Source organism: Myotis myotis, unplaced genomic scaffold, assembly GCF_014108235.1.
Source record: "Myotis myotis isolate mMyoMyo1 unplaced genomic scaffold, mMyoMyo1.p scaffold_m19_p_18, whole genome shotgun sequence".
NCBI lineage: Eukaryota > Metazoa > Chordata > Mammalia > Chiroptera > Vespertilionidae > Myotis > Myotis myotis.
This window is the reverse complement of record NW_023416322.1, coordinates 42484372-42506205: the sequence shown is the minus strand read 5'-3', so window position 1 is coordinate 42506205 and position 21834 is coordinate 42484372. Positions and strand designations below refer to the sequence as shown.

The 21834-nt window shown below is 63.7% G+C and overlaps 2 protein-coding genes and 1 long non-coding RNA gene across 3 annotated transcripts in view; 1 reads left to right on the top strand and 2 right to left on the bottom strand.

Moving 5' to 3' along the window:
* Window positions 1-902: 902 nt before the first annotated feature.
* LOC118673147 lies at window positions 903-3027 on the bottom strand. The gene is made up of 3 exons (XR_004973317.1): window positions 2741-3027; window positions 2237-2648; window positions 903-1711 (listed from the first exon to the last, which is right to left on the bottom strand). It is a non-coding gene; the product is annotated as an uncharacterized LOC118673147 (long non-coding RNA).
* A 4352-nt stretch (window positions 3028-7379) lies between these two features.
* ALG14 (ALG14 UDP-N-acetylglucosaminyltransferase subunit) lies at window positions 7380-21793 on the bottom strand. Its single transcript, XM_036343507.1, has 4 exons — window positions 21467-21793; window positions 20549-20700; window positions 16931-17062; window positions 7380-7776 (listed from the first exon to the last, which is right to left on the bottom strand). The coding sequence occupies exons 1-4, from the start codon at window positions 21600-21602 to the stop codon at window positions 7546-7548; spliced, it is 651 nt and encodes a 216-aa protein (XP_036199400.1). The 5' UTR covers window positions 21603-21793; the 3' UTR covers window positions 7380-7545.
* LOC118673072 (TLC domain-containing protein 4-like) overlaps window positions 19046-21834 on the top strand; it is a 41265-nt gene continuing 38476 nt past the window's right edge. Inside the window, exon 1 of the mRNA XM_036343501.1 lies at window positions 19046-19177. The gene's annotated coding sequence lies outside the window, so the exon portion shown is untranslated. The remainder of the gene's footprint in view (window positions 19178-21834) is intronic.

The window sequence follows — 21834 nt, the reverse complement described above, 5'->3', positions numbered from 1 at the left end:
CGCCCGCCCGAGGGCTGGGCCGCCGCCCGCCGACCAATGGGCCGCCCGCTCCCGCCCCGCCGGCGAGGGGCGGCGCTGCTCCCCCGGCCCGGCCCCGCTCACGCCACCGCGGCCGGGCGCCCCTCCTCCGGGCAGGACGGCGGGGCGGGAGGGTGTGTGGGGGGTGGGGGCTGGGGGTGGGGAACGGGAGCGACCGGGCCGCCGAGCCTGGAATTCCAGTCCCCGCGCCGGGCAGGCCGCCCCCAGGGCGCGCTCCAGGCCCCCGGAGCGAGGACCCCTCCCGCGGCAGGACGCCCGGGAGCAGCCGCGCCGCCGGGAAAGGCCCCTCCGCGCCCGCCCGCCCGTCCCGCCCGCACCCGTGGGTCTGACTCCCCGCCGTCGCCTTGAAGGTCGGGGCCCGCACAGCCCGCGGGGGGCGCGTCCTCCTCCGGACCCGCCTCGGTCCGGATGGAGGAGACCCGGCCCCGGGCGGCCCGGCAGCGCCTCGCACGGAGACGGCGCCCGTTCGCCGGCCGCCTCCACCCCCACGGCCACCCTCACCCTCTCCCCTCTGATCTGGAGGGACCAGAACCCCGTTTCCCCGGGGCGCGGGCACTGCAGTGCACCCCGACACCCATGTACTCAGCCCCCAGCCACTCTGCCCCTCGTGCAGCTGAGGGAGCGGGTCAGGACCGATCGGGCGCCGGAGCCCCGTCGCCAAAGCTGCGCCTCCGGCCCCCGCCCCGCCCGCGCCCCCGCCCCGCGCACAGCTGGGGCCTGTCGGTCCCGGGTCCGGAGTGAGTCTGGGGGCCGGACGCGCCCACGGAGCCAGGTGAGGCCAGAGGAGCCACGCGAGGCAGCCTCACCAGGACCCCGTGCGCCGCGGCGGGAGGGGCGGCGGAGCGCAGGGAGGAAGTTTGCGCTTTGCCCGCGGCCAGGACCTCAGCATCCTTACCTCCCTCCTGCCCCGCGTGCAGGGCCCGCTGTGCGCAGGCGCCTGCGGAGGGTGTCGCGGCCTCACCCCGGCGCGTGGGACCCCCGGGCCGTGGGAACAGCGGCTGGAGGAGCTTCCGGCCTCTCACTGCCCCCCTGGAAGCCCTGCTCCAGCCCCGCCCGGACTTAACCTACTTAAAGGTCATCCCTCTAGAATGTTCGAGTTCTATTCAGTCTCGTCATGAAAAGCCAACAGACAAAGCGGGAGTCTGGTTTCAGGGGGTTATTGTTCGATGGGTCCAGGGCCTCAGTTTTGGATGATGAACAAGTTCTGGAAAGATAGTGGGGCCGTCCCCGCACAATGCACCCCGCTCCGTGCAGCGAGGGGGGCCAGGGAGGCACCGGAGGCCGGCTGCTGGGAGGGAACAGATGGAGGGGCCACAGGGCGGAGGGACTGGGAAGGGAGGCCTCCTCTCCTGTCACCCCTCCTGCCTCCGTCTCCCCTTCTCACCCTGGCCTTCCTGCCGCCACCCTCCATTCCTCCTCGTCTCTGCTTCCCCCCTCCATCGCCTCCCTCCTCCCGGAAGCAGAGAGTGACACCCCAGGAGGTTCACCTGCTGTCATTCAGGGTCAAAGAAGTTGCCACAGTTGAGGTTCCATGGTTGTAATGTACCCCGCGAATCACAGAAGGACGCCTCCAGAAGTCGAATTGAAGAGTCACATTGATTGCAATCCGGGACTATGAGGGGCCATTCTGCTTTCCCAAATCTCATACTAATAAGATGGTCGCAACACAAGACTGATACAGGCAAAGATCACAAAGGTATTGATTACATCCCCAGGTTTGGAATGAGGAACCTGGTTTGCAAAAAAGCAGTTTACAGAAGCAGAAGCAGCATGTTGTGTCTAAATTACAGTTTTGGGTCTCTGGATCCCTGAATTGACAGAAACACATTATCTAGAGCCCTCCGGTCTGGCATGAGGAACCTGGTCAGACTTAGCCTGTTATCTAAAGCACAGTTTTTGTTTTGGGTCTCTGAACACTGAGTCCACAGGCACACGTTAACTGGAGCCCTCTGACCTTGGGATAACCGTGCTGTCCTTCCCAGGGAAGGGAAAATGTGCTTTCTAAGGCCAGTATGACCACAACCCAGGGGATATTCACATAATCAATAGGGTATTCAATCGAATGGGGTGATTTATATAATTCAGAAAACCAAAATAACCTGTCTATTGTTAAACAAAGCAAATAAGTACAGAAGCCAAACAGCAGGGTTAAAGGTAAACTGTAGTTTCTACCTGAGATGGTTGCTACCATACTCACCATGTTCAAGACAAACAGGCCCGAGAGGCTCAGTGGTTGAGCATCAACGATTCCTGGTCATTGTGGGCTCCATCCCCAGCAGGGGCCGTGTAGGAGGCAGCCGATCGGTGATTCTCCCTCATCATTGATGTTTCTCTCTCTCGCTCCCTCTCCCTTCCTCTCTGGCATCAGTAAATATATATATATATTAAAGGGAAACCGTCCCGAGAGGGTGGCTGGGAAGAGGGGAGAGGCCTCAATGGGGTTCGTGACCTTCGCAGGACGTTGACGTGGGCTGGGCACCCCTTGGGAGAGGGTCCCACTGCTTCCTCCAGGCTCGGGGAGAGAGGGGCAGGCAGTGTCCGGGCTCGCCGCCTGTCCCCTCGGCCACCGGCTGCTTAGTTGTGGCTCCACAGTCGCGCGGGTCCTTGATCTGGGGAAGGACGGGGTGTGAAGGCTGCTGTCGGGGAGGGCGGGGTGACACCACGATGCACTCCAGCCTCACATTCCAACTTTGCTGCTTACCCGGGACTTGGGACACTTACGATGGTGTCATCCGGGCGCAGCCCAGTTCCTTTGCGGCTGGTTCCCTGTGAAATGCCAAGGCCCAGCTCCCCACGGACACGCGGTACTTTCTCGCCCGAGGAGTCATTTTCTCAGCACACGGCCCTGTCCCCACGAAGGACAGAACCTCTAGATGGTGCTGAAAAGCGGCCGCCTCTCTCTTGAACTGGCAACGAAGACACATCTGGCCGACAGGCGTTCCCTGCAGCAGGACTGACAGCGTCAGCACAGTGAGCGGAGAGCGGAGCCAGCGGGATTGTTCTCGTTTTTCTAGTTGGGATGTAAACCGGGGAGGGCAGGGCGGACTCTGTGCAACACTGCCTCCCCGCACGTGGCACCAGCAGCCGTTCCCCAAGCCTGGCCTGGGGAAGGGATGGGAAAAACCAGGCTGGGAACAGAATGCAAAGAATGCAGGTTGGAGGGCTGCCCTTTGCCGACCTTTCTGCTCGGTCACGCAGTAGCCGCGGGGCCGGGAGGCCGGAGCCCTGGCGGCGGGACTCAGATCCCGCCGGAGGATAAGAGCCTGATTGGGGCGTCCACGTGCACACCCCGTGTTTAGAGTTCAGCGGAAAGGTGTCCATTAGAGACATTTCTAGAGCCACTCCTGGCTTCAGCACCGGGTTTTTCCTCCCTGTTTTCTTCGTGTTGATCCTCACCCAGGGACATTTTTCCGTGGATTTTCTTTAGAGAGAATGAGGGGGGTGGGGAGGAAAACATCACAGAGAGACACAGCGACTGGTGGCCTCCCGCACCCGCCGGACGGGCCGGGGTGGGACCTGCCACCGTCTCTGAGAAGTGTTGACAGCCCATCAGGTGAAGCAGGGACGCTCCCAGGGGCTCGCAGGTCCCGGGGGGGCCAGGCCCTGGGGGTCGTCACTGCGGGGCCGGCAGCTGAGGCGACGGGAAGTGAGGGGGCACGGAACTCCCACCAGAGACCTGGCCGCTTTCTCCCCTGCCTGCTCGTTTCTTTCCATGAAAAGACGCCAAAGGCATTGACACGGAGGCTTGTTCTAGAAGACACAAGGCGGACGGTCACCAGATGCCGCGGCCGGGCACGGCCAGCACCCGCCCCGCCATCGCTGGTGGAGGACTGACACCCTGAGAGGCGCGCCGGCTCCCGGGTCTGCGTGTTTATGCGGCAGAGGAAGCACAGCCAGTTCTGGGCGGAATTCTTCATTTTGCTCAGTTTCTGCCGTTTCTGCTCCTGCTGCTGTGCTGGGGGGCAGGGCAGTGCCATGAGGGGGGCACAGGCCTCCGGCTGCTGCAGGAGCCTCAGCTGTGGCACCGCCGTCCGCATCACCCCCGTGACCTGTGCTATCGGCACCCGAGGGCGGGCGTACCCTTGGGGGAGGCAGTGCCCTTGAGCCCGTGACGCTCTTGGCTGGGTGAGGCTGGACCCCTCAAATATTGACCGAGTGACGGGAGCCCAGCGCTGCGTGGGGAAGGCGACACTCGGACCTGCCAGTGGGGCTGGAGGGGGCGAGGGCTCAGCCCGGGAAGTGCCCAGCCAGGAGCCGGCTGCAGCCCCCACCGCTCTCCAGGGTCAGACACGAGCAGAAGTGGCCACGGTTCCTGTCCTTGTTCCCATGGGAAAGCCTGGTGGCCTCCCTGTAGGAGGGACCTCACCTTCTCTGGCTGGTGAGCGTCTGCAGGGGCCTCACACGCCGGCAGTTTAAAGCTTCTAACTGTGGGGACGGACACACGTGCGCGGTGGAGGGGCGGGAGACAGGGCTGGGGTGAGGCTCCCCAAGCACCCACTGTCCCCAAGCCCACGCAGTCCCCAGCGGTCCTCACAGAGGTCCCCACGGAGGTCCCCACAGCGGTCCTGACTCACCTGCCCCCCCCCCCCCGCCCCAGCAGTACAAGCAGAACCAAACCTCACACCTTCTATACGTTTTATTTTTTAAATGTTTTTATTGATTTGAGAGAGGGAGACATCGATCAGCTGCCTCCTGCACGCCCCACACTAGGGATGGAGCCCGCAACCTGGGCATGTGCCCTGACCGGGAACCGAACCGTGACCTCCTGGTGCATGGGGTCGCTCAACCACTGAGCCACACAGCCAGGCAGTTTCTATAAGATTTTGAAGGACGGTTTAGGCTCCGCCGGCATGTGGCTGTTTGGACCCGGCTGTTGGCTTGGGGCGTCCAGGCACTGGGCCGGGCGGCTGGAGGCCTGGTGCACTGACTGTCCACAGGCCCAGGGCCCGGCGGCTGGGGCGGCTGGAGGGGCTCTGACCCGTCTTGCTGCCGCCTGGCCTGTGGAGACGGCGCCCCCACGAAGCCCTGCTTTCCCCCTTCTCTCTGAAGAAGGAAACGTCTTTCCCTTTTCACTGTTGAGAGGAGGAGCCTTATGCCAGCCCCTGCAGCTGCGGCTGCGACTCCAGGGCCCCGGGTGGGAGGGTGGCCTCCCCGTTGCTGACAGATCCTCGTATGATCAGCCAAAAGCTTACCCAGTTCTTGTTGTGACCATTGAACTCCCGATTATCCCCCTGAATAGATTGGAGGTGGGGGGGGGGGGGAATGGGCGGTGAGACAGAAGGCGCCCGTCTCCTGCCAGCGCCTGGGGTCAGCCTGGCCTCTGTTCAGACGCGCGTTACCGAGGAAAAGCCGGGTCCCAGGGAGAGATGGGCCCAGCGGCTCTCACGAGGGGCTGCGGCTGGAGGAGCCAGAGCTGCCGGCGGAATCTCTCCTTCCGGCCACTCGGCGGAGGGGCCGCTGCCTCTCCTGACACTGAGCCAACGGGGCTGCACAGGCGACTCCATGGGAAGGTGGCGGCCGGACCACCGCTGCTTCGTAACACACTCCCCAGAACGCGGTGGAAGGGCGTGTGGCTCTGCGCGTGGACTCGGTGGTCAGATTCAGGGGTGCAGCGGGGAGGGTCTCCCTGTTGCAGCCGAGCCTGGGCTGGGGGGACAGGAAGGCTGCCGCCCCCGATGGGTTTCTCTCCTCCCAGCCCAGCCAGGCGCCTGGCCAGGTCTCTTCAGGGGCCGAAGACCTCTCCCCCCCTGCTCGCTGGCCGCAGGGTCTGGGAGCCCCAAGCCAGGGGATGGCCCCACTGCAGGATGGTGAGGGGCTGCTTAGGGCGTTTCTGTTCGTCCCTCATGGGGCACACGTGGGCAGGACAGCCCCATGTGGAGCTCCTCGGGGTCCCCCTCCAGCCTGGGTTCGCCCTCCCTCCTGCCCATGGTCCCCCTCCCGCCAGGCGCGGCTCCCCGGGACTCCCGGCTGTGCTGAGAGGGAGCTGGCCGGCGCCCAGGCCCGAGGACAGCGGAGGCACCGGTCACATCCCCGGGCGGTGGGGCTGGGGCCGCCCGGAGCAGACCAGCAGCCTGAGTGAACCAGTCCAGGTCACCAGGCCCCCGAGAGGCGCTGGGGCTGTTTCCACGGATGGACACGAGGTCACGACCGGCAGGCTCGTCCCCACGAGCAGCGAGACGGGGTCAGAGGGGAGACTCTCCAAGGCCCCACTTCACCCAAACCTGGAGCCTTTTGACTTCTACGCTTAATGGAAAGGCTCTTCACCTGGTCCAACAGAAACCCAGCCCGGCCGCGTGGCTCCGTGGCTGAGCGCCGGCCTAGGAACCAGGAGGTCAGGGTTCGATTCCAGGTCAGGGCACAGGCCCGGGTTGCAGGCTCCATCCCCTGTAGGGGTGTGCGGGAGGCCGCCAATTACAGGAGAGATTTCAAAAGATCTTCAGGCTGGAGGCCAAGTGCCCCGGAAGCGAAGTTGAACTCAGACACCGGTTGTGCTGAGGCTGGAGCCGCGATCGGCTGCCTGGAAGCAGCCCCGCCTGAGGCTCCCCACGGGATCGAGGCCGGGAGTGGGCGGGCGGAGCAGCACCGTCTACGTCTTCTCTCTAAAGCAAGCACGTCGGACTCACAGGCTCACACGGCCCAAATGAACAAGGTTTATGTGGATGTGGCTGCAAAAAACCAAAAGCTTCAACTGTCATAGAAACGTAGGTTTATTTCGATAGAGACATGCTGAATACATGGGCTGAAATAAATGAGTCACCGTTAACATAAAGTAATAGAACATTTTAATAGAAATTAACATTTTTTCTTGAACATTAACTTACCAGACACTGAATAGCTGCACAAATTAATAAGCGTCACGCAAATAAACCTATTTTTCTTGTTCTCCGAAAGCAAAATATTTCCTGTTGTGCACACCAAACAAGTCAGTCCAAGACTAATGACGTGCTAATATTTTATCGGCTGCTAAAATATTCGCTGCTGGAATTAGTGGGGAGAAATGGTGCGCCTGCGCGTAAGGCGTGTGAGGGAAATGAAGGCAACACAATGATAGTCATCAGTCATCAGCGAACGTTGTAGTTCGTTATAATTATGTATAACAGGATATTATAAAAATTAAGTTATGAATATTTTTTTAATATATTTTTATTGATTTCAGAGGGGAAGGAAGAGGGAGAGAGAGAAACATTCATGATGAGAGAGAATCATTGATCGGCTGCCTCCTGCACGCCCCCTACTAGGGATGTGCCCACCACCCCTGGCACGTGTCCTTGACCGGAATCGAACCTGGGGTCCTTCAGTTCACAGGCTGACGCTCTATCCACTGAGCCAAACCGGCCAGGGCCAGTTAAAGAATTTTTATTAAAATGTTTCTTACATACCGTTATATCGGTTGTGGGCCTCATGCGGCCGCGGGCCATGAGTTTGACATGCTTGCTCTATAACAGAGGCACAGTCTCACCCCCACGTGTTAGCGTGTTGGCTGCGTGTAACCGGAGCAGGCACCTGTCACACGATCCGCCCCAGGTACACGGACGTGGGGTACTTCCTCTTCAGGGCGGGCCACTGCACCAGGAAGTAGTCGGCGAAAGGGCGCAGGATGCGCCCCGTCAGCGACAGGTGCTCCACCCGGCAGAGGCTCTCCACGTAGACCACGGTCACGCGCTTCACGCCCAGCACGCCCAGGAGGACGGCCGCCGCGCAGATGGGCACGCAGGTCCCGGGCCCGTTACACAGCACCTGCGAACACAGGGGGCGCGTGGAAGGGCGTGGGTGGGAGAGAGACAAGGGTGGGAGAGAGACATGGTGACTGGTTGCCTCCCGCACGCACCCCGACAGGGTGATGACCCCACAACCCAGGTAGGTGTCCTTGACCAGAAATCGAACCCTTTGGTGAGCAGGCAGACGCTCCAACCACGCACCCCACCAGGACCAGCGGCTGTTCTATGCGCGGCGTTTGCGTTACAGGCGGTGACACCGAAGGAGGGACTTGTACGTGCTTCTGTCTGACGAGGAGGCCGCGGAGTTGACAGACTCACTGTCCCGCATGGACGGCCACGTCGCTGTGCTGCCTCCGCCCCGCCTGGAACTGGTCCGAGTGATGCCCCCATGCGAGTGCGGCAGCAGCCGAGCCCAGAGGACCCCGCTGGGCCCCCTTCCCCGGGCCGGTGCGGCTGGGCCCAGGTCTGCCCGGCCTGGCAGAGCCCAGCGCCCGGACGGGCAGCACCAGCTGCAGCGGGCCCTGTCCAGCGGGGTGGCAGCCCTGCCCCCACCAGCTGTGCGGCCACGGGAGGGAGGGGCCCTGTTCTGGCTGCTCAGCCCACCGCCGGCCCTCCTCCGCGCCTGCTGGTCCTGCTGCTGAGCCCCTCGCCTTCCGCTCTCAGAAGCCTCCGGGCCTCCCTTCCGAGTCCGGCACGCGGAGCGGCTGTGGTGGTTTGCTACCGAGGGTCCTAGTGGTCCTGGTCCGGGACGGGTGTGGCTGCCCTCGGGCAGGTGGGAGCCCCGGGGAGCTGGGGAGCCTGTGCGGACCAGGAGCCGGGAGACTGGGGCGGGGGGAGTGGAGACGGAGCCTCTGAGATCCGGACGGGAAGTGTCTGGGTGATCAAGGCCACAAGGAAGGGAGCGCTGTTGGAGGGCATGTGGGGTCGGGCGCTGTGGGGGGGTGGCAGGAGGACGGGATGTTAGGGGCCTACCGAGCAGCAACAGCAGGGGCTGCCCGTGGAGACGACAGGACACACCCAGCAGGCCCCACACCAGGCGCAGCTCCCTGCAGGCCGCGGCCGCTGCTGCCACGGGGTCCGTGTGGGCGCCGTGCCAGGCACGCGAGGAGATCACGACTGCCGCCGCGCTGTCCGTGGGAGGTCACACGAGACGGACTCGGAGCTTCATCTTCACTCTGTCCGCGCGGCACAGCCGCTGCCCCGCGTCCCGGGAAGGTCCCTCAGCGGCCTCCGCTTCCCGACCCGCTGCTGCGGCTTCTGCGCTCGCAGGAGACGGAACTCTGGCTTTCCTGTCCTGGGCAAACGGTCAAGGTGCCTTTTCCTGTCCTCTCGGTCTTTCATCGTTTCCATTGTGCTTCCAACCCTGGCACCGTCTTCAGGAAGGCCTGAGTCCTGTGCCCAGCGCTCGCCCTCGCTGAGCCCCCCCTGAGTCCCCCTGAGCCCAAGCCGAGTCCTTGCCAAGCCCACGCTGAACCCCCCTGGGCCCCCCTGAGCCCGAGCCCCCGAACCCTCACCGAGCCCATGCTGAGCCCACGCCGAGCCCCCCTGAGTCCACGCTGAGCCCCCGAGTCCACGCCGAGCCCTCACTGAGCCCAAGCTGAGGCCCCCACCCCAGACCCAGGCCCAGGGCAGGTGCAGTCTTGGAGCCTCCAGCCCGCTGCCAGGGAAGCACCTGACCTTGACAGGTCACTGCTACGCCCCAGGCACAGACCTAAGGTGGTGTTTTGCACAACCACCTCCCTCCCACCCTGCACTGTCCTCCCAGTGGCCGTGGACACCCTCCCGGAGATGAGGAGACACAGAGAGGCGAGGGGCCTGCGGGCCATGCAACGGGGTCTGTGCCAGCTTCCGGAGGGCCTGTCTGCTGCCCAGGAGCGCGGCCGGGGCGGAGGGAGCCGCGTCTCCCAGTCCACGGAGGGGGGCCCTCTGCGCCAGGTGGCCGGGGCGGAGGGAGCCACGTCCCCCAGTCCACGGAGGGGGGCCCTCTGCACTAGGCGGCAGGGGTGGAGGGAGCCCCGTCCCCCAGTCCACGGAGGGGGGCCCTCTGCACTAGGCGGCAGGGGCGGAGGGAGCCGCGTTCCCCAGTCCACGGAGGGGGGCCCTCTGCGCCAGGCGGCAGGGGCAGTGGGGCTTCCTCGCCCACGTCACACCCACCAGATTCTCTCCTGTGGTCAGAGCCGGCTCCTGTTTTCCCGTAACAGGAGGGGGAGTCAGTGCGGCCGCACATCCTACAGCCCAGGAGGCCGAGGGCAAGGAGGCCTAGACAGCACGCGGCTTGGACAGGAGGGCCTGCCTCCGCCGGGGCCACGGGAGGGAGCGCAGTGCTGGGGTCCCGGGGAGTGGGGGGGGGGGCGTGAAGGGCAGCAGCTCCGAGGCGAGTGCCTGAGCACGTGGTCCCTCCCTGGGCACCAGGTGGCCCCGTCCTCAACCAGGAGGGCACCTCAGTGCAGCTGCACTCGGTGAATTCTGTCTCCTGGCCTCTGTTCCGGGTCTGTCTCTCTTCCTGTCTGTCTGTCTGTCTCACACACACAACCAGACTCTCACGAAGTGTGTGTATCCTTCGGTTCCCATTCACACACCCATCAGTGTCGCCACCACATCCACGGCATCGGAGGAAAACCCCACGACCCCATCGCTCGAGGGAGAAACGCACGGGCAGAAGCCAGCGCCCCCAGGGCAGCCTCGGGGAGCTGGGCCGGCGCTTCCCCCTGGGTGACCATCTGCAAGCCCACGGCTCACGGCACCCCGACGGGAGACGCCAGGGCCCCCACAGGACGCCCAGGAGGGACGCCCCTTCCTCGCCTCTGCTCGGTGTCCCATCGGCAACCAGAACAAGCGCACGGCCCCCAGGTCTGCTCAAGTCTCGCGGAGAGCACGAACCACTCCTCCCGGGTCCCCGCCAGTGTCGGACGGACAGGCTCCCGCGGACGCTGCCCGTGCGTCCCCAGGGGAGACACGCTGCCCACCATGTCTTTAGCCAGGAGTGCTCTTTTTCTGTAGCGTCGCCTTGAGGCCATTTTCCTTAAACAAACAGCATCGCTAACTTTCAGATTCTCCCATCAATGACGCAACTCGACGATGAGGCAATGGTTTTGCTGACTGTCACCAACTTCCGTCACTTTGTGCTCAGACTCATTCTCAGAAATCCAACCTGCCAACCTCCCAGCCGCCACAGCGAGTGCCTGGTGCAAAGACGGGAACAACACTGGGGAACTTGTAGGAAAAAATGTAAAACGGGCGGGGGGGGGGTGTGGGGGGTCTTGGTGAAACCACATAACCGGAAGCCTGGACGGGTGTGCACAGCCTCGCCGCCCGGCTCCCGCACCCGCCCGCCCGCCCAGGTCTCCCGACTTCGCGCTCTCTGAGCGAGGGCCGCTGAGCGAGGGGCATGGCCTGAGGCTGGAGCAGCAGCAGGCTGAGCCCCGAGCTGGCACCACCCCCGCTGACACGACTCATCTGCAGATCCCTGTCGGGTCAGCAAACCCTTAGGAAAACAGCACCTGGACACCTGGCTGCAGGGAACATGCCCACTTGGGCCACAGAACAAACCTGTTCCGCAGGCTGTCAGCTGTAAACACTTCAAAACTGCTTCGTCAGAGCCCGTTCTGGCGTCCGCGAGCGCCGTCAGGGCGGCCAGGAGCGGATGCTATTTGCTAACGAGTGGGACGGGCCGCCCTGGGCTGCCCTTGCCCCCCCCCCCCCCCTTCCTCAGGGTGAGTCCGGCTGCGGGCCCAGGCTCACGGGCTCTCTGTCCCGAGGTCTTAGCAGCTGGGAGCGTGTGCTACCTCGCACGTGGGCAACACAGTCCAGGCTCTTACCTGCTTCCCACCGAACCTCCTCCCCTCTAAGCGAGACGCTGACCCCGGTCTGAGAGCCACGGCGTGGCCTGCAGATGCGCCCTCGTCCTGGTCACCACGGGGGCTGGGGGCGGGGGTCGTTTTGCAGGATTTGCCACGTGTCTTGGAGGACATGGAGTTTGCCCACCGGCCTGCGGGTCCCGGTGGCACTGGGACCCCCACCCCGTGCTCCCTGCAGAGAAGGGCCGCCTCCCTGCAGCTGACTGAGAAGGAGCCGTGACCGTGACCGTGACCGTGACCGCGGGGAGTCCCAGCAGGAGGCGGGGCAGACACGCCCCGAAGGCAGACCCCAAAGGACCCCCAGCCTAAACAGGATCGTTCCCCAAGGCTGGGGGGACGGGAAAGATGGACAGACGATGAAGATGACGGCTTGGTCCCCAGAGGCTGTTAGGAAACACTGCGCTGCAACCTTTTTAAAATAAAGTAGAAAAGAACGGTGTTGGGGCCCCGGGCTCAGGTGGGGGCTGGCCGACAGGTCAGTTCGTCTCCATAGAAACCAGGCCACGGCGCCTGCTCAGGAGGGAGACACAGGTCACCTCTGCCGAGACGTGTTCACTCAGAACGTGCCGCCAGCAGCGCCCCCAGCTGGACCCCAGGGCCCGTCGGGGTAAAGAAGTAACCGGGCCGTTGCACAACTTGCTTTCCTCGGGGGTTCCTTCCACCACCTCAAAGCCGCCACCTGGGAGCTGGCGGCCTCTGCCCCCCGCCCCCCCCCCGCTCCCCGACCTCTCACCCACATGGACCTCCCTCCGTGCCCAGCCCCAGCGCTCTCATCCGCTCATCGGTGCCAGGACTGCAGGGTGAGGCCCGGGCTCATGGCGGGCACCCCGGTTCCCGAGCTCCCACGCCACTGCCACCCGATCCCTCTGGCCGCAGGGAACCCCCCCAGCTCCCTGTGGGAGCCCCTTCATTCCTTTCCACCCTCAGACCAAATGGGGCTTGAAAAACGCCAACAAAACGCCCTGCATTGATTTCAGAGGCTGTGAAAGCAGAGCCAGACCCTTACAGGGCCTTGGGCGCGAGCCTCAGGCTGGGCGGCCCTGGGCGGCTGGGTCTTTGAACTTCAGAGCCGCTCAAAGCTTCCCTTCTCTCCGGCTCTGCCTCAGCCCGGCCGCCCGCCCAGGGCCGCCTCCCCAGCTCCCTGCTGACCACACGCCCGCCCTCTGAAAGCAGCCTTGTTCGCAGGCCGCCCTTCCGCCCGCTCACCTCCCACACCACCGGAGGGAGAGGCCCCGTGCCCACCTGGCACGGCCACAGCAGGGAAAGCGAAAGACGGGCTGAGGGCAGAGCCGCACTGGCCTCCCAGGAGGCGCCAGTGGGAGAGGGGGGATCATCCATTTGCAAGCTTGGGAGGGTCCTCCACGTGGAGAAACAAAAAGCCATTCAAAGCGCTCCCCCCGGGCAGACAGCCTGAGCTCGGCTCGGCTGCGCTTGGAGGCCACGGAGAGCGGGAAGCAGGGCCACAGTGTGAATGGAGGGCGTCCCCCGGGTCAGGGCAGCGGGGAACCAGGGACGTGGGACTGGCACAGAACCGTGTCTCCCGTGGACTGATCTCATGGGATATGCGACACGCTCGTTCACGCAGGCTGCTGGACGGCGAGTGTGTGAGTGCGCAGGGACCCGCGGGGAGACGCGATCCTGGCGTGACCTGGGTGCGCAGGGCCGGTCACACAGGCTGTGCACGGCAAGCCCATGGCCGCCAGGCGGGGGCCCTCCTTGGAGCCACGGGGCGGCGGTGGCCTAGTTGTTCCTGCTGCCTCGCTCGGCCCTCATCCCCACCGGGTGCGCCTGCTGGTGGGCGCCGGTCAGCGGCCGCTCTCCGTCGCCGAGGGTCCTCTGCAGGCGGCAGAGGTGATCCCCAGATGCAGGCCATTCTCCAGAGCATCACGCCAACTCGGGCGGAGGGAGTGCCACCAGGGCTCTGGCTTACCACCCCGAAGTTAATCGACTCTCGTTAATGTTCCCAGCACGTGCCAATCAACCGGCTGATAAAAACGGGATGAACTATGCAAATAGGGCAACCGGTTAGCTTGCTGGTGGCTCACCACAGAAAACGCCCTTTTCCGGCGTGGCTCAGGGGTTGAGTGTTGACCTCTGAACCAGGAGGTCACGGTTCAATTCCCCATCAGGGCACAGGCCCGGGTTGCGGGATTGATCCCCAGTGGGAGGCGTGCAGGAGGCAGCCGGTCCATGATTCTCTTTCACCATTGATGTTTCTCTCTCTCTCTCCCTCTCCCTTCCTCTCTGAAATCAATAAAAATACATTTAAAAAAATCAGTCTCCCAGGTGCGGACAGTAACCACTCTCCACGTGGACCGGCCACTGCGTGAACTTGGCCCTTTCCCAGCTCACCCTGGGAAGGAGACGTGGAGAACGGGCCAGTGACATAATGGGCGTCTTTCACGAGGCCCGAATGTGACGGAGGCACCGAGGCCGGCTCGGCCGGGCCCCCAGGCAGAGCCCCCCGCCCCCCCATCTGCTATACCCGCCGCATCTGAGTGCACCTCTCACTTGGGGGAAGATCAGGTCAGTTTCATTCTCGTGTGCAGAGCTCTCTGCTGAGTGTTCCCTCAGCCCCGGCCAGGCGCCCGCCCACAGCCCGGGAGGCCTGGCCAGCTCTTCAGCTCTTCCGTCCACCCCCGCCCCGCCCCCCTCCCGCCCCCCCAGCAGGGCCAGCCCCGTGGGCGGCGGCGTCTTTGTTTCGTGGTGACTCACCGCATGTTCATTCACTTACTTTCAAGTCACCCCACAGGCATGCGGGAGGCGCTTTTCTAGGAAAACCCGTGGGAACCGAGACACAGGGCCTCCCTCCTCCAGAGCTCGGCAGCCCGGAGCGCGGCTCAGGGACGCAGCCTCACCACGCACCGGCCCTGCTTGAACTGGACAGTGTTCTCCGGGAGCGCATTTTCCAGAAAGTGTGAGCTCCGCCTACTCAGAGCCTCGCCCAGACCCTACTTCCGGGAGACACTACAGACACAGCGAGGGAGCTGGGTTCTGAGTGCACAGCAGTGAGCCATGAAGCACAGAGGATGATGGGCAAGGTCGGTGGGACGATGCAGACATGGTTTTCGGAGGGCTCACACGCATCCATGTCTCCCGCTGCTGTCAGCAGAGCCCTCACCGTGGACTTCACCCCGTGGGGGCCTGGTTCTGGCGGGAGCAGATGGTCCTCGGCCGTGGACTTCACCCCGTGGAGGGCCTGGTTCTGGTGGGAGCAGATGGTCCTCGGCCGTGGACTTCACCCCGTGGGGGCCTGGTTCTGGCGGGAGTAGATGGTCCTCGGCCGTGGGCTTCACTCCGTGGAGGGCTTGGTTCTGGTGGGAGCAGATGGTCCTCGGCCGTGGACTTCACCCCGTGGAGGGCCCGGTTCTGGCGGGAGTAGATGGTCCTCGGCCGTGGACTTCACCCCGTGGAGGGCCCGGTTCTGGCGGGAGTAGATGGTCCTCGGCCGTGGACTTCACCCCGTGGAGGGCCCGGTTCTGGCGGGAGTAGATGGTCCTCGGCCGTGGACTTCACCCCGTGGGGGCCTGGTTCTGGCGGGAGCAGATGGTCCTCGGCCGTGGACTTCACTCCGGTGGGCGGGGCTGTATTCACTGGTGGGGCTCTGTCCTGTGAAGCCGGCAGTGGCAGAGCTGCTGATGGGATCGTGTTCAGGTTTGAGATGATTTTTTAATCTGACTCATTTTAAATGAAAGTGTGTCATGGTCTCGCTGTCCCCTCTTATTTCTTTAGAGAAACCCCTCCTTGTTACAGACAGTCCTTGGTGCTCGTAAGACTTTAGACTCGCGAGGAGGCTGCGGCGACAGCCAGGCCAGTCCTTTTGTTTGTGGTTGTTGTTTCACTTGGGGACACGCTGACGGAAGCCGGGGACCGTGAAACCAGGAAGGGCTCCGATGGGGGAAGCACCAGAGAGCCCAGGCTCCCTGGGAACGTAGAGGAAAGGGGCCTCGATGACAGGCGAGGGGGGTCAGCCCGGGACGAGCTGCTGCTGCCCGAGGCTCCCCTGGTTGCAAGTCTCCCGGGGCCGAGAGGTCAGGCGATGTGTGTTCACCGCAGACACCGGCCCTCACGTCGCCGCATCCCTCTGAGCCCTGCGGTCGCGAGCTCCACGCAGCCCTGCCGGGGACAGGGGCTGTGCCTCCGGGAAGTTACTAATATAAACCCCAAACTTCCAGCTTAAAACCTGGACACCCTTTTGCTCCCTTTCATTTTGTCTCTTGAGTTTTAGAAATCAGCTCATTAAACCTCTCAGGGCGACACTGATCCTTTCGGGCGGGGTGGGGACCGTCGGCCTGTGGGCCGCACAGGGCCCACCACGCAAGGCACTGCGGTGAGTTAACTGCACGCCTGACAAGCAGAGCAGCTCGTGTCTATGCGGTGGTTCTGTGTGACTGAGCGTGACGGGTGAACCTCTGGCTGGCCCGGGGCAGAAGGCTCCCCACCCTGCTGTGGGCAGTACCTGAGCTGCACACACTGGCCATGTGTTTGGAGCTGAGAAATAAACTTACGCTGTGAAACTTAAAAACAGACACAAGCAGCAGGAGTCTGCGGTGATGGAAACCAGGAGCGGCCGCTGGGGGCCGGGAGCGTCGGTACCTTCACAGGATGGGACCCGACTCCACCTGAGGCCTGTGGGTCTCACGGCTCGGAGACCAGGTTTACGGTCAACCTACACGCGGACTCTAGGACCCCCACCCAGGGAGGGGTGGGCCCGTCCAGCGGCGAGGGAACGGACAGCACGGAAACCCCAAGGCCGGCTCAGAGCTCCTGCCTCTGCTAAGCAGGGCTCCGCTCCCGCACCAGCGCGGCTCCGCCTGCACCGGGACGGGAATGCTCGGGAGTTGCCTCTCCTGGGATGGCTTGTCCCCTACCCCGCGCTGCCCACTGAAGGGCTCTTCCTCCGAAGACCACAGAGCCCGGCCTGCCCCGGCCGGCGGGTGGTCTGCGCACAGGCCCTCACTGCACGGCCCATGTCTGCTCTCCGCATCGGTTCCCATGGGAACTCGCCTGTGTGACCTGCTGGCTGCACACCACGTTCGGCCACCGTCTCGGCAAACACCAGACCGTGGAAGAGGCACAGAGCCTGGCTCTCCACTGGCGGCCGAGCCCATGGCGCAGCCCGGGAGCCACAGGCGGGCAGGGGCCTGGGCTTGTTAGAGACACGCACGCTAGCACCACGGACCCGGGGGAAGGGTACACGTGGAGTTCACGGGCGGCTGGACACGGAGGGCCCTGCCTGCCTCCGGCGGTCCGTGCCCACACAGGCCAGCACCTTGCGGGCAGGCGGACGGCGGGGGGAGAGAGCAGCGTACGTACCAGGTCCGGCCTCACGCGGTAGGTGAGGGGCAAGGAGAGGCAGGCGGAGTGCAGGGTGGTGGCCACGGTGGACAGCCAGGACTGCCGGACCTCGCGGCTCCGGGGGATGCGGTGGAGGAAGTACCGCGGCACCTGAGGAGGAGCACAGGCCACATCCGCTCAGTGACTCTCTCCCCAGCCAGACGACGCTCTGCGCAGGGAAGGCCACCCTCAAGGGCTGTGGGCGCTGGAGACGCAGCGCAAGTGCACGCCCGCCTCCACCACCAAAGTGTGTGTGCGATTCCTGGGGGGACGCCCTCTATATCGACGTTTGAAATTTGCAGCAAACGGGAATGATGACGCCCGTAACCAGGGAAACCAACGCCCCTTCCCATGTCAGGGTTCCAGGTGCTCGATAGCTTCTGCTGGGCGACAGCTCCCGACATGGCCCTCGGGCCTGGGGCGCAGACAGGAGGCCCGCAGGCGCTCTGGGGGGCCTCCTGGTGGGACCGGAGGGCGGTGCGCGGGGTTGGCAGGAGGCCTCCCTCTGCCCTGGGCCCTCGCACAGGCGCCCTTCTCGTCACACAGCAGCTCCCATCCCGCCCGGAGCAGGTGGCCCGAGAGGGCGGCACCACTCTCAAGGTCACTCCCATTTCCACAAGGTCCTGCTGTTCACGGCCAGCCTGTCCTGAGCGGAAGGGCCCGGGCGGAGGGCGGGCCTGAGTGGCAGGAGAGGCCTGGGCCTGGCGGGGGCCTGGCTCCCACACAGGCGGGTCTGGGGGTGAAGGGTACGTGTTGAATGCCTCCCTCAGCCTTGGGCAGCCTGCCCCTGGAGAGGAGATGGTGAGGGCACACGCGGCCTGAGTGTTTGCATTTGGAAGCAGCGGAGGCTGCGCTGCAGGAGGGTGAGTGTCACTCCCCACCCTTCCCTCCACGCCAGGCCTTCCCCCAGGCTCCCCCACAGCCAGGGACAGAGAGGAGGGGCAGGGGGTGCACAAGAGATTCCTGCTCTTCCCACACAGTCCGTGAAGCACCCGTTCTATCTATCATCTATGCATCCATCCATCCATCTATGAAGCACTCTATCTATTTACCTATGTCAGTGAAGCACCCCATCTATCTATCTATCTATCCATCCATCCATCCATCTATCCATCCATCTATCTATGAAGCACTCTATCATCTATCTATCTATCTATCTATCTATCTATCTATCTATCAATTATCTATCCATCTATATCAGTGAAGCACCCTATCTATCTATCTATCTATCCATCCATCCATCTATCCATCCATCTATCTATGAAACACTCTATCTATCTATGAAGCACTCTATCATCTATCCATCTATATCAGGGAAGCACCCCATCTATCTATCCATCCATCCATCATCTAGCATCTGTCTGTCCACCATCCACCGTCCTGGTGAGAAGGGCAGGACAGGGCATTCACGGCCATTAGGTTCCATCCACTCGGATTCGGATCCGGGGGAAGCCTCACCCCCTGCCCCTCTGGAGGGAGAGGGGGCGCTCAGGTGGGGACGTGAGGACACTGGGCGGCCGGAGGCACTGCTCCCCTGAAACGCCCCCCAGGATCTCACTGCCGCGGGCGCCAAGCTCTGACTCAGATGTTCACGCAGGAGAAAGAGCTTCCGATCAGAGGCGGGCTGGTTGTTCGGTTGTGTTGTCGCTTTACCTGGACCAAAAGCTGAATGTGCTGCGCTCCATTATCAAGAGGGAAAGTGCGACACGCGTCAGTCCGCTCTCACCAGGTGCTTCTGTCAGACCTCAGGCAACCGGAGCCTGAGCGCAGCAGCCCCTGCAGGACTCCTCCCCGCACAGGAGGCCTGGGGGAGGGGTACCTGAGGGAGGGGGTGCCTGGGTGGGGAGGTGCCTGAGTGAGGGGTGCCTGGGGGAGGGGTGCCTGGGTGAGAGGATGCCTCGGGGAGGGGGTTCCTGGGTGGGGAGGTGCCTGGGGGAGGAGGAGCCTGGGGGAGGAAGTGCCTGCGCTCGGGTCGATATGCGGGGTCCGCGCGCCCCCCGGTGGCGACAGCGGGTGCTGCCGGTGGAGGCGGGTCCTGTCCCTTCCCGAGCCCCTGGCTGAGGGCCCCGCCTCTCCCAGCTGACCGGCCGCAGAGGGAGCCTTTCCGGCCCGGAGAGGAAGCCCCGCAGGGACCAGGCTGCCTCCGAAAGGAAAGGCGTGGAGACGGCCCCACACCTCCCCGCCAGGGCCGCCTGCAAGCGCACGTGGCCAAAGCGCGTCTCAGTGGTGAGCACACGGAACAGAGCGTGTCCTTCATGTTTGTTAATGTCCGTGTCATTCTCCATCGGAACCTGTAAACCTACTGTGCGCAGAGGTCTCCACGCCGCCCGCGTCCAGGGCTGCCCGGCCTCCCGCTCGCTGCGCGCGCCCCCTGGTGGCGGCCGGCGGGGATGCCGGCCACGACGGGGAGGCCGGGAGCAGAGCCCTGGGAGGTCCTCACCTGCAGGGCCTGGGGGTGGGCGGGGGGGGGGGGGCATCCCCGGAGCCGAGGGCCTTTCCGGTGGGGAGGGGCGCGGAACATGGGGAGAGCGTGCAGGGGCGCCCCGTCCTCACGGCCGCTCCGACCACAGGCCCGGGAGCTCTGCTCCCTCTCTCCCCTTCCCATCCCACACCCGGTCTGTCTGTAGGAAATTCCATTTCCTCTCCTTGCAAACCCGCCCACTGCCCCGCGCCGTCCCCACGGGGCCGCGCTAGCTCTGCCGGGAGGGCTCCCACGGCCCCCACCGTCTCCCCCTTGTCCCCCAGCCTCCTTGCAACACAGCAACCCACGGTCTGTTTAAAAGGGCAGGTGGCCCATGCCGCCCCCGGGAGCCAGCCCCCCAAACCCCTGACCTGGACACTGGCCACCTGCCCTCCCCGTCCATGCAGTGATGCGCGCACAGAATCCCCAGCGCTGAGTTCCAAGGCCGTGTGTGTCAGGGAGCGGGGCTGGGGGTGACAGGGGATCCCACCTTTCCACTTTGGTCTTGGTTGGTGACAGACAAACCTGAACACCCTCCTGCCACAGACAGACTAACTGCTGTAAGAAACACGCGTGTGTGTGTTTGTCTGAACTGGGAAGAAGGGAGGCCAGGCCCTCCTGGCCCGGACAGGAGGAACCTGAGAAGGGAGGGGCCCGCCTCTGCCCGGAGGCCAGGGGAGAAGAGGTGCCGACCGGCGGGCCTCACTGCCCTGCAGGCTCGGAGGTGACGGCTGACCTGACCGTTGGTCACCCGTCCGGAGAGGCAGTGCCCGGGGCTCCGGCTGCCTGCTCTTCTGCTTTCACACTCGATCCCTGGGTGAGCTCACCCGCCTCCTCATTTTAAGGACCGTCTTATACACGCCGACGGCTCCAACATTCACATCCCAGACCGGGCTCCCCGCCTGAACGTCAGGCCTGGATCCCCGTCCTGCAGGGGTGGTCGCGGCCGTCCTGCCCCTCCGCACGGACAGGAGGGCAGCTCCATTATTCTGGCAGCTCAGGCGAGAGTCGGCATGTCACCCTTTGCCCCTCCTCCTCCTCCCCCACCTGCACCGTAACTGCCGTGCCCTGATTGTTAAAAAACTAAACTCCATGTGCCGTTTGAAACTGCCTTAGAAAGAGACCTGATCACTTACCATGCCACTGGGGTCCCTATCGGCGCGACCGAGTTCAAAAGCATGTATCTTCCGGGCGCTGATCTCGTCCGTGTCGGCGATGACGTAGTGTCTGGGAGAGTAAGCGGCCGACAGGTGCCCCAGCAGCCGCAGCAGCTCGGTGGTGTGCCCGCCTGCAAAGGGGGGAGGCCTTGGGGTGAGAGGCCGCGAGGGACGCGCCCGTTGGACAGTGGGACACTAACGTGACAGCCTGGGCGCTCTCAATAGCAGGAGGAACCACTGGAAACAGGAACCGGAGCCTTTGTGGTCTGAATACGACTGTCACGGGGCGGAGAACAAGTGTATGAAAATAAAACCAGCTCTCGCAGATTCTACTCCTAAATGCACAGTGTGTGAGGTGCCTCTCTGCGGAGCTGTCATTCAGAATCGTCAGCGCCTGGCGGGGCCGGGGCCCATTTACATGCGTCCCCGGGCAGGACGGCCGGTGGCTGTGACGGCTGCCCCACGGGTGCTACGCAACTGTTCCCTCCTCGTGGGGTTGGTATGTTTATAAAAATGACAATTCACCGCGTCTCATCTATCATGATTCCTAATGGAAACACCAAATGCCTAGATTAATCACGCAAACCAGCAGTTTATTCCTCAGGGAAATTGCAGGTCAGCATCAAAAGGCTTCGGCGTCCTCTCTGTTCACTAATTATTTATTAGAAGGCTACACGCTGCGGAGAGGCTTAATTACTGACCGGTGCGAGGTACTCATTTGTCATTAAAGTCGCAGCGCGGAAGCGTCAGCCCAGCTGCTTATTGCCTGGCTGGGAGCTGGTTCCGGTGACGCAACGAAACTACAACTCCCAGTATGCTGTGCGCACAAAGCGCGAAGGAGACCCAGGGACGGCGTCGCAGTGCACTCTGGGTTTTGTGGTCCCGCCCCGTACTTACCGGACCCGGCCACCGCCATAAGACTGACAGATTCCCGGGGAACAACAACCCGGGAATGAAGCACGAGCCACAGCCGCAGGGCCAGGACCACTGCCGCCGCTCCTGCGGCCGCCGCGAGGATAAGGACGCACCCCATTCAACGGAACTACGCATGCGTACTGCCCTCCGGCCAGCCCAGAGGAGCGGTCAAAGTTCAGGAACTACGGGCGCTGAGGAGACTCAAACTGGCCTGTGCAACGTCATGCTGGGCGGGGTTCCGGGCCGGAGGCGGAAGTCCGGCCTCTGGACTGTGGCTGCGGCCTGGCCACCGCCGGAGCGGAAGCTCACATTCCGGAAGTTAAGCGCTGAAGTTGCATTTCCGCCCGTGG

Coding starts and splice junctions, on each gene's coding strand:
- ALG14 (XM_036343507.1), bottom strand. CDS start 21,602: ATGGGGTGCGTCCTTATCCTCGCGGCGGCCGCAGGAGCGGCGGCAGTG. Junction 17,063..20,548: donor ATAGGGACCCCAGTGGCATG/GTAAGTGATCAG, acceptor GCTCCTCCTCAG/GTGCCGCGGTACTTCCTCCA. Junction 7,777..16,930: donor ACCGCGTGAGGCCGGACCTG/GTACGTACGCTG, acceptor CTGTGTTCGCAG/GTGCTGTGTAACGGGCCCGG.